This window comes from Chelonoidis abingdonii, chromosome 4, assembly GCF_003597395.2.
Source record: "Chelonoidis abingdonii isolate Lonesome George chromosome 4, CheloAbing_2.0, whole genome shotgun sequence".
In the NCBI taxonomy this organism is placed as follows: Eukaryota; Metazoa; Chordata; order Testudines; family Testudinidae; genus Chelonoidis; species Chelonoidis abingdonii.
Window position 1 is genome coordinate 41020952 of NC_133772.1, and position 16405 is coordinate 41037356.

Here is a 16405-nt window from a genome sequence, read left to right on the forward strand (position 1 = left end):
GAAAATCTGTTATCTTCTCAAAGAAGGAGATCAGGTTGGTTTGGCACAATCTACCTTTTGTAAAACCATGTTGTATTTTGTCCCATTTACCTCAATGTCCTTAACTACTTTCTCCTTCAAAATTTTTTCCAAGACCTTGCATACATAGGGACCAGAACTCAAAGAACATTGATTTTTTTAGGTTGAAATGGGACTGCATTTTTTTGCTCAAATAAACTACTCACCAATAAAATTTCACCCCCCTCTACTTATAAATAAGCTGGTTACTAGCTTACAGTACCTTTACATATAATTAGTGATTTTGCTAACTGAAAATTGTCAGCTATATTAGAGGACTAACTCTTATGTACAGCTAAAAATAGCTAATATTCAGTTGTCCACTTATTCATTAGCAGGAGACCACTATTCTCTAACCAGATTTCATTCCACTGAGATGATGGAGCCCATTCTTCTCCTTACATGACTGTCATTCATACATAGATATAGTTGATTTTTATTTCACCCACTTTACAAGTATGCAGACTTTACTTCTTCATTCTGAGCAAAATTTCCTTTGGTGTCACAATGCTAGATAACTATGACGATAATATTCTTGGAATAGAATAGCACCCAAAATACCAATAAGAACAAAAACACACCTATTAGTAGGTTTGTATTAATTCTTTTGGCCACAGCTTTGCACTGGAAGCTTATGTTCAGCTGATTTTCCACTATGACTCCAAAACCTTTTTCAGAGTCATTGCTTCCCATGATAGAATGCTCCCTCCTGTAAGTCTGTCCTACGTTCTTCATTTCTAGATGTATACATTTTTGTTTATGAATGGTACATGCAGCCACCATAGGACATTTTTAAACACTTACCTCACTAACACAAACTGATTGCATCTCTACAAGAATTCAGATGCAATCTACAGTTAAGTAACTGTGGTATTAGAAAATAAAGTGGAAGAGTGATGTGCATAGAAACTGAGCATTGTGCTCAAAGATTTTACAAACATCTGAAGTGAAAAATTTCTCACACCATCCTAGATTTGTCTTCATTTTTATTTTGATCGTTGACCCCAGAAATTGAAAGCTGGATTATTTAGTCTGAATGTATACAGGTTAAGAGGTATAACTTCCCTCAAAGGACTGATTCTTCTGTTTGGTATACATGATACATTTATTAAATTAGATAAAATGAAAAACGTCAAAATGTATTTTACAATAAAGGAAAAACATGTGGACACTGGGCCTCAATACAGTGAGAAACAATGCCTCCAGAATTATTACAGCAACAACATCCTCTGTACAGTATTACATGTCAACCAACACAAGCAGTAATATTTGCAAAGGGAACGCATTTGGTACCTTCAGCACACAAGAACAGCGGTTGAAGAGAAAGTAGGAAGGATCTAGCTAGACAAACATATTCCTATCTTTAGTCAGTGCAGACCCTTGGCAGGACTGAAGCTAGCGCAAACACCACTAACTTTTAGCAGATGCCAGTATTACACAGCTGGTTTTGGCTCCAGACTGTTGTAAGCTGCTGAGTGTGACAGAAGTATGATCGAGACATATTATTCTATTAAATGAAGCATATGTGTCACATGCTGCAACAGAACATGCGATTATTTAATTGAAAACAAAACCCAGCAAGGTATTGCCTTTCAGTTCTGCATTTCTGGACCCTCAACTGCTACATTTAACTATTCCTTGCCACTTCAAAATCCCTCAAACCTGAAACTGACAAGAAACAGCAAAACAATTGTGGGGGGATATCATATATTGAGGAAAACTGAGTAGGCTTGTGATTTCTGTCTTGTTAATTTTAATGACAAAAAATACAGTAGTGCATCTTGGAGGCTTCTTTTTACATGCATAATGCTTGAACCTCCATTGAATTAAAATCCCCAGGTCAATATTTCTTAATACGAACACAATATTTTAATCCCACAGAGTCCAATTTATTGGCCATACTGCTCCTAAACTACTTGCCTTCAATATATGCAGCTTCTCTTTGCTATACTTCATACAACAAATGCATCTTACAAAAAAAAAAAAAAAAAAAAAAAGACTTCCAGTAGGTCTAGAGGTCCCATGGAAAATGTAAGGATCCCTAGAAATTCAATCTACTTAGTCTAACATTTTCACTTCCTCCTCCTAATTGTTAAAAGCACTCAGAGCTGTTTGTTTTATGCTTACATTTCAGGCATAACAGAATTAGCAATACAATCTCAGGTGACAGCAAAATTACTTTCCCAGACACAGATCAAACCAAGAAAAACCTGCTACTGTGGACTCCAAGTAACTATATATAAAAATCTTTATTATATACATTTTCCCTGAATTGTTCTATCCTAGCAATTCATAACATTTGTACGAGTGTTATAGCAATGGACTCATCCCTAAATTTTTACCAAGAAGTTGAGTGATGATCATCTTTTGCTTTAAAGTGTAGGCTGGCAATGCCACAAGAAGTCGCTGTGTTATGAAGATAAAAACCAGATGCTCAATCTAGTGTTGAGTTTTGCGATTAACATGATGACACAGGCTACGAACAAGAGGAGCACGGCTAGCTTCTTGATGAAAAGCTGTTTCTAGAGAAGCAAAAGGTAAAGATTTACCTGCATAGCCCATTACAATGCAGAGACAGACACTGTAGCCTTGAATTCTTAGGGAAATGTAAAACCGGTGGGAGAACGTGAAGACAACTAAATTCTTACAAGCTGTAAGTCTGCCAACTAAGACAATGGGGATTTTTTTACATAACAAGTGAGTGTCTGATACATCAAGAAAAGAAGTCTTTTTTTTTTAAAAAAAAAAATCAAGCAATGAAAGAAAACCAGGACAATTTTGGTACTGTATTTAAAAACTCTCAACCTACCCACACTTAAAACAGAAAGATATTGGCGAAAGCAGTTTATTCATAAATATTGAAGACTCTTGTGCTTGGGGAAGAACAAAAAAGAGGGGAAGGAGAGAGAATAAAGACTCTTTCCTTATTCCAAAGCTGGCTTAGTAAAGTTCTCATGAACCACTCTTGAGATCCTGTATTTCAAGTGTACATTCAAACACGAAGAAAATACAAGCTATGGCTATTATAGAAAGTATTGTAAAACAGTTTTAAAAACACCACCAAAAACCAGAAGAGTGATATCACACATTATTGAAAATAAATTTGTGCATACTACTTAAAGTGCATTGTTTTGCAGTTCTAAAAAAAATTAAGAAGCTGCAGAAATTTATCTAAACAGGTATAATCTGTTCCCTCTCCAAAGGCTCTGCAATTCTATGCTAGAATGTTGCATACACATTAACACAGGCAATGACTATGCAATCTCCTTCCCCTTTATGAGGATCTGCCAATTTAGGATATGTCAGATTTTCCATTATCTCACAAGATAGTTTTGATATTTGTATGCACACAATTCAACTGAATTGGTAAGATCAACTGTAACTCAATGAATCAGCAAAACAGCTCTTTAAAGATTTTATACCTGCTGAAGATTCTGCAGCTGTTTGCTACTCCTTATTCCAGACTACCAAAAACCCTTTCCTCACTAAAAAGTATTTTTTTCCTCCATGCAAAAAGACAGTTTTGCTGAAAAACAGGAGTGTAGCATGTTTCTTCTTAAAACATAAATGCTATACTTAAAAAAACAACCACATGTTCTTATTACAAGACAGCTCCTTAAATAATTAAATTCTTATTTTATACATAATTTTCAGGTATAAATTCTTTCCTTCTGCATTTATCCTTTGGAATAATCACAGGAATGTAGAAGCAAGAAGAGTGCAAGTAACTGCAGGAACACATTAGGGCCCAATCTTGTCCTCTGATGCAGTATGTATTGCTGTATAAAGAAAACCACCTCCTGAAGATTTACTAATACAGCAACCTCATTTGATAGGATTGAGCCCCAAAATGCCCACCAAACAGATATATATTGCTTTGGCGCCCAATCACGAGGATAAGTGGGTGAGGCTACCTAATTAGAAACACTAAAGGCTACAATAAGAAAGCCAGCTTGTTAGAAGATTTAAAACTATGTTAAAGATAGTTGGACTATTCACAGCAATAACTGAACACCACAGGACAAACCAAAGGGCATTGTGTAATCATTTTTTATATCTTGGGCAGAAACTAGTGGCTTATTGAAACAAAAAAATTTTATTAAAAGAAGTATGTAAAGAAAAAATCCAACTCCCAGAAAGCATAACTCTTCCGATCTAACAGACAGAGCAATAAATCCTGTACTGCATAGTGTTAAGAGAGATCGTATGAACATGGTCTTGTTTTCAAACAAACAGAGAGAAGGACGAAAAAAGCAGCAGACCCATACACCCCTGAAAGCAATACAGCCACATATGATAAGGCTGGTATTAACAAAAAAGTTTCTGCAGAACATATGTAAAACAAGCTGTAGAAGAAAAAGTGAAAAAAATGTGCAAATATCCAAGGAGAAAAGGGGTACAATCTCTTTTAGACAGAATGCTCACAGGAATCTGTTAGAAAATTCTTCCTCTAGCTAAATCCCTGGCTTGGCAAGTCAAAAATAAAGGTGGCATCAAGAACAGAGACAATGCAGGGGTTGGGGTCTATAACTCTTCTGCAATCTGAAGCAATGAGTTGATAGCTGCATCCTTGTTCCCTCTCTGGGCTTCTAGCACTGAACGAATTACTTCCTTGTCCATATTAGGGAACATGTCTTGGATTGATTTCAGATCCTCTTCATTACACAGGTGCTGAGGGTTGACTGGAGGAGGTGGCACTGCCACTGGTACCATGCCTGGGTTACAGACTGCAGGCATTCCTGAAAACAAAAACAGAGGAAATTAGAAATTCCTCCTACATGAATAATAAAATGCATATTCTTGATCAAATGAAATTGGCATGAAAGGTCCTTTATACTACATATTTCAGAGAAAAGTGTTCACTTTATTTATAGATGCAGAAACATTGTGATATTTGGGAAGTCATCTGACTATGGCAAACAAGATTTTTCCTATAATTACATTTTGGTACTAGCCACACTATTATCCTCTGCGCAATGTTCCTGAAGTGCTCAGTGAATGCAGCGATGGGCTTGGCATAAAGACCTAGACAGACAAAGACGACAAGCATAGGTAGGCTCTACAGTTTTAGAAGAGGCACCCACGTACAATGATTTCAGGTTACACAAAAAATGTAATAAAAAAAGAGTGATCACACTCTTTTATAAAGTCCTTATGGGTTTATATCATGGTTTGCAGGATCTTTTTGTTGTATGTAAAGGCCATAACACTAATGAACTTGATGCAATAAAATTTCATTGTTGTAAACAAAAACTAAGGACAAACCCTGATCCTATACCAATAGTCTGATGTCTGAAGTCATGTTTCTTGACAAGGGTAATAAAGAGAGCTCTGATAAAAGGGGATTTCCATGAACATGAGCTCCATTACATCAAAAAAGGAGCGCATTAAAGAAACTCATTGTTCCCAAGTAAATCGGGAACAGATAAGTGAACAAAAACATGAATTTTGAGGTCATGTCTCTTCTCGCATAAATAGTATCCAATTGTATAACATGCGACAAAGCTATGCTGCATGATGAGGAATTCAGGTTTTTATTCCCATAGACTGACACGTTCCTTGACCTTACTGCTTTCTCCCAGTTTTTTAGGCAGAGAACAGAAACCACTTCAGAGATATTTTATTTTGGAACTTCTGCATTACATTGTTAAGTCACAGTACTGTCAAAAGTCAAAGAAAATTTTACAGTGTAATATGGAGGAGTATTTTAAACCAGGGCTTTCTGAAACAAGTTCCTAAAAAACCCCCATCATGCACGCTCCATATGAAAAGTATGTTTTTACCATCATCTGATTACCTTATAAATAATTCAAATCACGACTACAGTTCAGAAACAGCTAAAGGAGTTGCAAAGTTACAGTTTATTTTTATAAAGCTAATCTTGGTAGCCAAGGATGGTGCACTGAAGACCTTTGTAAAGGATTTTGTAATTATTTCAATTAATTGCATTCTAAACTATGGTATTGTTGTACAAGACATCATTTGACCAAAAAATTTTGACTGGGGAGTACTGGACACTACATCTGTATCCTGCTTATGCAGCTTATAAAATAAAGAACCTTTTTGTACCAAATTTGGTTTTAAGGTAGAGAAGTTAATTTGTTCTTCTGACCCTATTTTATTTTAAACTGGTATTCCAGGGATGTGATTTTTATTTAAAATATCCCTCCATGATCCAAAATGTCAGGAGGTAGCTGTATTTGCAGCAGCATTGTCAAATCTAGAGAGTTTGAGCTGCTGAACATGATTTTATCATCAAGAAGAGCCAGCATACAAAAATTTGCAACAATTCATACTATCAGATATGTTAGTGATAGAGCCCTTATAACGTAATTCCCATGTAAATGCTGTATCTTCTTGCACCGAGGATACCTCTCCATGGGAGGGAATCCCAGTTACCAGGAAGAGACAAGTAATGGTAACAGAGGATTCAATCATTGGAAATATAGATAGCTGAATTTGTTATGACCAGGAGAACAGCATGGTGAACTGTCTGCCAGGCAAGAAGATTACAGATCTCTCGCGACATACAGACAAACTTATGTGCAGCGCTGGGGAGGAGCTGACGGCTATGATACATGTGGGTACCAATGACATAGGAAAATATAGAAGAGGTCCTGGAGACCAAATTTAGGCTGCTAGGTAAGAGATTCAAGTCCAGGACTTACATGGTAGCATTCTCTGAAATGTTTCCAGTTCCATGTGCAAGGACAGAAAAACCACAGAGTCTCAATGCATGGATGATGGGACAGTGTAGGGAGAAGGGTTTTAGATTTATTAGGAATTGAGGAAACTTTGGGGAAAGGAGGAGCCTATACATGAAGGACAGGTTCCACCTAACCAAAGTGGAACTAGACTATTGGCATGTAAAATTAAAAAGGTCACAGAGGAGTTTTTAAACTAAGGACTGAAGAAAAGTTGACAGGTGTGGAGGAGCACACGGTTCCGACAGATATCCTATGGGGAGAATCTATTAATGGGGATTCTCTATAGCCTAGTAAAGAGGGAAAGATAGAAGTTGATACAGTACAAGTAGGAACTGAGGAGAAAGAGTCAAATGAGAGAGTCCCATTCAGTTACATGACATGACGGCAGACAACTAAAAAGTGACAAATTTTGTAAGTGCATATACAAAAATGTCTGAAGACTAAATACTAAAATAGGTGACCTTGAGTGCCTGGTATTAAATTATATTGATTTAATAGGCATGACAGAAACTTGGTGGAATGATGACAATCAATGAGACACTAACATCAGGACGCAAAATATATAGGAATGACAGAATAGCTCATGCTGGCGGTGGAATGGCAGTGTCTGAGAAAGAAAGCAGAGTCAAATATAGTAAAAATCTTAGATATATCAAACTTACTATAAAATCTCTATTGTTAGAAATTCCGTGCTTGAATAATAGGAGTATATCAGAAGGTATACACTACTGACCAGGATATTGATGGCGACTGTGAAATGCTCAGGGAGATCAGAGGTGTTATAAAAATAAGAAACTTAATAATAGGGAATTTCAACTATCCCTATATTGACTGGGTATACGTCACCTCAGGACAAGATGCAAAAATTAAGTTTCTAGACACCATTAATGACTACTACGTGGAGCAGCTAGACCTGGAACTCACAAGGGGAGAGGCAATTCTTGATTTAGTCCAGGATTTAGCACAGGATGTGGTCCAAGAAGTAAATACAGCTGAACCGCTCAGTAATAGCAACCATACTATAATTACATTTAATATCCGGGGCAGGGGGGTGGGGGCGGAGGAAGGGGAGAATACCACAAATGCCCACCATGGTAGCATTTAACTTCAGAAAGGGGTAATACCACAAAAACGAGGAAGCTAAATGGAAATTAAAAGGAATAGTCACAAGAATGAAATGCGTTCAAGCTGCACGGGAACTTTTTATAAACACCATAATATAAGCTCAAATAAAAACAAACATGAAGAGGACCAAAAAAGGCCACCACGCCTAAACAGAGTAAAAGCAGCATCTAGGAGCAAAAAGGCATATTTTAAAAGTTAGAAGTCAATGCCTACTGAGGAAACTAGAAAGGAATAAACTCTGGCAAATCAAATATAATTAGACAGGCCAAAAAAGAATTTGAAGAGCAACTAGCAAAAGACAAAATAAACTCAGTAAACACATTTTTAAGTACACTAGAACCAGGAAGTCTGCCGAACAGTTGGTGGGATCACTGGTCAATCAAGGTGGTAAAGGAGTACTCAAGGGAGACAACGTTATTGCGAAGACACTAAATGAATTCTTTGCATCAGTCTTCACTGCATAGGATGAGAGCCCAGGAGATTCCCACATCTGAGCCACTGTTTTTAGGTGACAAATCTGAGGAACTAGCCCAGACTGAGGTGTCAATATAGGAGGTCTTTGAACAAACTAATAAAATTAACAGTAATAAGTCACCAGGAACAGCTGGTATTCACCCGAGAGTTCTGAAAGAATTCAAATACGAAACTCCAGGTCTACTAATGTTAGTATGTAAACCTATAACTTAAATCAGCTTCTGTACCAGATGATTGGAGGATAGCTGATGTGACTCAATTTTTTTAAAAAGGCTCCAGAAGCAATCCTGGCAGTTACAGGCCAGTAAACCTAACTTTGATACCAGGCATATTGGTTGAAAATATAGCAAAGAAAAGACTTATCAGATGCATAGATAAACATCATTTAGTTGGGAAAGAGTCAACACAGCTTTTGTAAAGGGAAATCTATTATTGTTTGTTTGAGAGGGTCAAGCAAACATGAGGAAGAGTGATGTAGTGGATATAGTGTACTTAGGCTTTCAGAAAGCTTTTGACAAGGTCCCTCACCAAAGGCTCTTAAGTAAGCTGTCAAGGGATATGAGGGAAGGTCCTCTCATGAATCAATAACTGGTTAAAAGACAGGAAACAAAGGGTAGGAATAAATGGTCAGTTTTCAGTAGGGAAAAGAGGTGAATAATGGTGTATCCCAGGGATCTGTACTGGAACAGTGCTGTTCAACATATCCATATACCATCTGAAAAGAGGGGTGAATAGTGAGATGGCAAAGTTTACAGATGATAAAAAATTACTCAAGATAGTTACGTTCAAAGCAGTCTGTTAAGAGTTACAAAGGGATCTCACAATACTGGGTGACTGGGCAACAAAATAGCAGATGAAATTCTATGTTAATAAATGCAAAGTAATGCAAGTTGGAAAATATAGTCCTAAATATATATACAAAATGGAGCCTAAATTCAGCTAAGAAAGATTTTGGAGTCACCATGGATAGTTCTCTGAAAACATCTGAGCAATGACAGTCAAAAAAGTTAACAATGTTAGAACCATTAGGAAAGAGAGATAATAAAACAGAAAATATAACAATACTCTATAAATCTATAGTAAGCCCACACCATGAATAGTGCATGCAGTTCTGCTTGCCCTATCTCAAAAGACATGCAGAAATGGAAAAGGTACAGAGAAGGTCAACAAAAATGATGAAGGTATGGAACAGATTCCACATGAGGTGAGATTAAAACAAACTGGGACTATTCAGCTTGTTAAAAAGATGACTAAGGGAGGAAATGACAGAGGTCTATAAAATCATGAATGATGTGGAGAAAGTGAATAACACAACACAGTCAAGAGTCACCCAATGAAATTAATAGGCAGCAAGTCTAAACAAACAAAAAGGAAATACTGCACATTATGTATTCACATAATGTGCAGTTAATCTGTGGAACTCATTGCCAGGGGATGTTGTGCATGCCAAAACTATAACTGAATTCAAAAAAGAACTAAAAAAAGTTCCCGAAGGATAGGTCTAACAGCAGCATTTTGCCAAGATGGCCATGAATGTAGTCACATGCTCTGAGGGTCCCTAAGCCTCAGACTGCCAGATACTGAGACTGGACGACAGGGGATGGATCACTTGATGACTACCCTGTTCTGTTCATTCCCTCTGAAGCACCTGGCATTGGTCACTGTTGGAAGACAGGATATTGGGCTAAATGGACCATTGGTCTGACTCAGTATGGCCTCTCTTATGTTGGGAATGCTGATGAAAACTTTTACTGGCTTTTCTTCCTTAAGGGACATCATCTTTGACCTTACTGATGATAAGATCTGACATTTTACCGTTAAGGATTTTTGTAGATTTTTGAAGACTGAAATATAATAAAAGCAAGTGAATGAGGGTCTCTCTAGTTGGCACAGGCCTTCAGATATGTAAACGAACTTACCAAAAATCAGCTCCACCAAAAACTTGTCTCTACATCACAACCCTGAAGCAAGCAGGCATGAAACCAGCCATTTGCACAAAATTTTCAGGAACTACATCTTTCAGTTAACATTTTGCTTTCCACTGCTTCTCTTTCCATAGAAGATTTGTGGACTAAGACCACGCTGCTTCATGAACATGGCCATACTTTAATAAAATGTAAGTCCTCCTGCTTTCCATAAACGAACCCAAGACATGCAAGAGTTAAACAAGAATCTTGTTCAGTTAGTGAACGCACATTTTCCAATGCACTACACAAAGTGTTCCAATTCCAGCTACTCTTCCTTTTTCGGTGATTTAAAAAGGGGTTTTGCTCCATTGCCTTCCTTTTTCAAAGACATACATGAAAGCAATTTAAAAAACTCATTCATCTTAAGTAACCATCACAAAGGCCCTTTTTTTTGGGAGGGGATGGAGAGGGGAGTTCGTCCATCCAGGAATATATTTGTGTTTATTACAAAAATATAAAGAGGTGAAACATTGGTGCAAAAACTTTACTTCACAGCCTTCTGGATAAAAGTCAAGGTTAATATTGAGGGACAGGAAGAAAGAGAAAAAAAACAATCGAGATAACTAAGAGAACTGAAAGTAAAAGTTGTGACTTACTTCGTGAACTGCATATTAACAGTACCTACACATATGCACATGCATCTGTGCATGTGTATCTTCCACTAAATTGCCTTACTTTAACAGACAGCGTCACATCTACATTTAAACTAATTGTTAACAGACAAATCTACCTAATGTAATATACTGAAGTCTCATCAGAATGTGCATTTTCACGTACTTCAATGGTCCAAAATTTGGACAAAAAATAAATCCATAAAATACAAAAATGAAAGGCCTTACCCATCAGGCACCTTGCCCCATCCCAAATAAGCTTGACTTAGAACTGACAAACATCACAAACTAAGTACACATGTCTAAAGCCTTCATCAGTGAAGATGGCTTCCATGTAGCACAAGGAAGACACCATCACATATGGATAAAGTGGTCCAACCAATCAAATGTTTTGGCCTCTCACTATCACTGTCAAAAAATAGTTGGGGTGCAAAGGATCTCAAAACCTTAATTTTCAACCACAGGTTGTCTTTTAATAGAACACCAGTTTCTAGACATGGTTTGTAAAACTGTTTTAAATGATTCATTAAAAAAATACTTTTAAAAAAAAAAAAACAGATTCAGCATCAGGTAAATAGCACAAGCAATAACCATCTTACTCAAGAAAGAAAAGGCAGTATCACTTCGGTTAGTTTCTGAAGTGATTCACAAACAATAGAAACAGATCAGCTAATCCACAAATTTAAAGTTGTATGTCTTGTCACAGTCAAAAAAAAAAAAAAAAAAAAATCACAAAGGCCAGAGAGTTTCCTTTCCTACTGTGTGTCATTTTGTGTTAACTCTTGAATCATAGACATTGTAAAACCATTATTGAATAAACATTCTCAACTTTAGAGTTTAATATATTGTCTTTCCTAATGATTCTAACACTCCATCTTCTCCCTCATTATTGCACAACCTGCAGACAAGTGGTTTTGAAAATTTTGTATTACTTGAAATTCATTTGGTGCACAAAATTAGTCCAAGCACAACTACATGGAGTACTATAAAACAGTGATATTTAAATATTATGATGAAAGTTTACTTTGTCTCATTTACTGTATATTCTCTAGTTTTTCAAAATTTAAATACTTTTTCAAATAAAAATCAAATATCACTCCCAATTTACATGATAATCTTCGTGTTAAAGAATTACAATTTTAAAATTAAGAGTGTGTTTTTTAAACTAAAACTGCTTGACACATTAGCTTCAATTTTATAAAATTAAGACTCGGTAAGATGCTACTTCATATAACATATACTGTGTAACAGCTCATTTTTCATTCACAAGCATAGACAGAAGATAATAGTTTTAAACGTTTTCAGAGGAGCTGGAATTGCACACTGCCATTATGCTCTTGCTTCCAGTATTACACAGAAAGTATTATAAATTAAGAGTGGAGAGTCTGTTCTCTAAAGCATTAGCGTGACTTCAGTGGGAAACATGCTGGCACAAGCGATGACATTCCAATAATATAAAAATGAACATGTAAAATAGCAAGTCAGTTGATAGCATATTGTGGTCATTTAAGAACAGCAGTGGAAGCAGCAAGGGGGATTTTTTTTAATCCAGATTGTACACAATGCATTACACAAATATTTTGCTTCTTAGTTTCTAGTTCAGTCAAGTGCCTTATGGTCATTTCTTTTCCTCAAAAGTTTTAACAATGAAATATGACACAATACATACAATAGTTCCTTACAAGCTATACCATTTTAATAGTTCTGTGGAAATACCACTGGGGGGAAATTTGATGGTATCCAAATAAATTTTTGCCTAATTCATTCACACCTTTGAAAATTTCCCAAAATGTTTGTTTTGTACAAAGACTCACTTGTGTCAGGATTTTTGGCGCTAAAAACTGTAGGGCATAATTTTATTTTTAGAACATCAAATTCTGTCTCAACAACATATCCAGTTATGGCATTAACTACAAAATGAACTGACATCTATGGAAAACATGAACATTCTCCAATCCCACAATAATTCGGGTGCTCTGGTGAGGCTAACTAAGATAGTAGAACCAAGCCAATCAAGTTGCTTTATATTTTATTTACACCATTTTATCTGGAATTCAGGATGCTAGTAAATGACATTTGATTTATTTAAGAAGAAATCTAGCCCTTCATGAAGGCACTGGACTGGACTTTATACTAAGTTCAAATTGAGGATGTCACAATATCTGAGAGTTCAAAATTAAGGATCTATCATGTATATCACTTTGACAAACTATTCAAGAGAAAGGTAGTTGTCCGTTAAAACAGTGCCTGAGGCCTAGAGTCACAAAAATACCACAGTACCTAAACTCCAGAATGAAGTGTCTAGGCGCAAAAGTCCCAGTTTTTGGCTTCAGTGCAATTCACAGAATTCATGCCGAATCTATAGGTTTTTGCGTAAAAAGTTCTAAGATGCCCATGTTTCTGCCTCTGAGCAAGCCTCACTCTAGGGGTGTGGGCACCTATCTCCCACCCAAGCAACAGAATGATTCACTAACCAGGAAAGATAGGTGTTCAACCAGCTAACTTGTGCACAGGCCCTAGTAAGCACCTCAGAGACAGCCTACTGGAATGGGCACCTCAGGCAAGTTCACACAAAACAGCTGGAGGAGGACCTCCCTCATAGCTTGTAGCTCGGTGGTTAGGGTTCCACTGTGGATAATTAGTCACTCTGATTGGTGGCAGGAGAGAGGGGATAAAGAGCACAGAGATGGACACACACAAGCATAAGAATGATTCTATAGCTTGGTGGTTAAAGGACTCATGCAGGATGCAGTAGATCTAGAATCCAATCCCCTGCTCTAACAACTAATTATTCATTCACAGTGGAACTGCTTCAACAGAAGAAATGGATGGATCCCTTTATTATACTATCACATAGCTCACTTGTTAGAGCACTCAGCTGAGAGGTGACAGATGACTGTTCAAATCTGTTTTCATTGGCGGGAGGGTAGGGTGGGGGGGGGTGTCCCATATCCAAGACGCATACCTGACCACTGGGCTAAAAGTCAAGCTAGAAGTCCTCTTCCACTGGCTACCTTCTTGCAAAAACACCTGAGATGCCTAACTTCAGTGTTCACAGCTGAAAATCGCTAGCAGAGATAGGTACCCCCTGCAGTCCAAACTGAGGCATCTATCTCAGTGAGAGGGGAGGAACTTAGCACATATCCATCTTCTTGGCATCTCCCATTGGCTAGTTTGATGGCTTCCTGTCTAGCACCCTGGCTTTTGTGAATAGCGGTCTACAGCACTTCTCTCTCCCCATTCAATGTATAAGGAGCCTAAGTGCCTAACTCGGGCTTTGCGAATCAGTGTGTTTCTGTGATTTTCTAGGCTCACAAAAGTTAGGTGCTGTACCACTCAGCATCACAATGCCGAAGTACCTTTGTGAATCTAGGCCCAACTACCCTGAGTAGTACTCACACAGATATAGGCATCAGATGACATAGCTAAGACTAAAAATCAAAATGAATATTGCCTCCAAAAGGTACATGGTGGTGAAAAAGTTTACTCATGAGAATGCAAGGTATAAGGCTTCAGCCTGCAAAGGTAAGAGGGGTGGGGAAGGGAAAGAAAGAATAGGAAGCTTTGTCAATGTGTCACTGGAGAACTTGTTAGCACATGAGCTTCCAAGAAGTTTTTGAAGTCCCCTCCACTCCCACAGTAAAAAAAAAAAAAACAAAAACCTAGCAGTGGCAGGGGTTGGGATAGTCCTCTCTCCCCCTATAAAAAGGTACAAGTGCAAAATTAGTGCTTGTTGACACTAAGAATGGTTGCTACCTGAACTAGCCCACAAGACTACTTGAACCAGATGCTGTCAATGACTTTGGAATTAGTTCTACATCTTTCCAGCACAGCTTGCCTTTTTGTATTGATGATTTTAGTATACAGGAAAACTTTACTACTTTCATGCTGTTTTAGTTTAAAAATCCTAAAACTAATAATTTTTTAACTGAAGACTACTATAACTAATCCTGTTTATTTCTGAAGTCCCTGGAAAGAAAAAGAAAAAAAAAACGTTTAAAGACCATTAGCACCTACGACAGGGCAACGATGTCTTTGAATCTTAAAACAGATGTATTAAAACTGTTGCATTGTGACATCCAAGTGCAATGCTCTGTGATACAATATGCCGTGTACAAACAAAAAGCAATTTCAATGAGCTCATGCAAAGATTTTCGATCCAATATGGTGGGGTAAGATAAGAGCTCAGAAGACTTACCCAGAGCAAAGTACTCAAGCCCTGAGGATAGGTAGGAAAGGAATAAGACATGGAAAAGAAACATTAATCTACTTTTTACCAGGAAATGAACAGTTTACCCTCCAAGGACGAGAGTCAGGCAAATTCAGATACAAAGCTGTTAGACTATGGATCCCAGTCTTCAGATTTCACAGTGTCTTTTAATTAGACGTAACTTGTTGCAACAGTCAGATCAGATTTCCTGAAGATATACTGAGGTGGTTTCCTTCTGAAGTCACTTCTGTAAAGCTTTGTACCTAGACTGCGATTAACTTGTGGTAGTGACTTTCTTTTCTCCATGAAAGACAACATATCCTTATAGCACCGCATACAAATATTTAATACTGATGTGGACTAAGAGCGAGGCGACTTGTAGATCTTAACAGACACACGCTATTATACTAGCCTTCAGCTTTCATACTATAATAGACTAATTTTTTTTATTCCTATCAGAAAGCTTTTCATTAAAAAATGGTCACTGCAATCAGAGTTTACAATTTCAGAAGAATGAGTCTGCATAAATTAAAGCATCTCTTGTTAAGATGTGCAAGAAGGTGTAGCCACAATAAGCTAAGATTAGACTGGTAAGAGATATTCTAGACCCTTGATGGAGCCCTAATGAGCCACTTTTAATGTCTTGTAGTTCTGACCTAGGCTATGTCTACACCACACATCTTTTAGCAACACAGCTGTGCTGCTACAGCCATGATGCTAAAAGTGTAGCGTAGTGTATCCACTGTTTGTCGGCAAGAGAGAGCTCTCCTGATGATAAACTTCCAGCCCCAATGAGGAGCGGTAGCTTTGTCAGCAGGAAAGCTCTCCTGTCATCAAAGCGCTGTTCACACTGGCATTTTTCGTCTGCAAAAGTGAGGGAATGTTTTTTTCACATCCCGAATGACAAATTGTGTCATTCAGGTTCCTATGTAGATAAAGCCTTAGTCAATCAGGAGTGAATTTCCTTTAGAGCCTAATAAGGCTATTCCTTAGCTGGCTGTAGATGTTCTATTCAATGAAGCAAGCTCCTATTGCTTAGGGCTAGTCTACACTGGCAACATGAAAGTGCTACTGCAGCAGTGCTTTAATGTGGCTTGTGTGGTCAGGGCAGAGCTCAAAAAAAAACCCCACCTCCACAAGGGGTGTGGCTCCCAGTGCTGGGGCACTATCTACACTGGCGCTTTACAGTGCTGAAACTTGCTGTGCTCGGGAGGGGGTGTTTTTTCACATCCCTGAGCAAGAAAGTTGTAGCAC

The 16405-nt window shown here is 37.6% G+C and overlaps 1 protein-coding gene across 2 annotated transcripts in view; it reads right to left on the reverse strand.

The window, feature by feature from the left end:
* Positions 1–1143: 1143 nt before the first annotated feature.
* The window catches only part of TOLLIP (toll interacting protein), a 51700-nt gene continuing 36438 nt past the window's right edge, over positions 1144–16405 (reverse strand). The window contains exons 6-7 of one of the 2 annotated variants that reach the window (XM_032788755.2): positions 15140–15160; positions 1144–4796 (exon numbers count right to left, since the gene is read on the reverse strand). In XM_032788755.2, coding sequence (XP_032644646.1) covers positions 4582–4796; positions 15140–15160 — 236 coding nt within the window. In that variant the 3' untranslated portion in view covers positions 1144–4581. The remainder of the gene's footprint in view (positions 4797–15139; positions 15161–16405) is intronic. The other variant, XM_032788764.2, reaches the window with a different exon arrangement.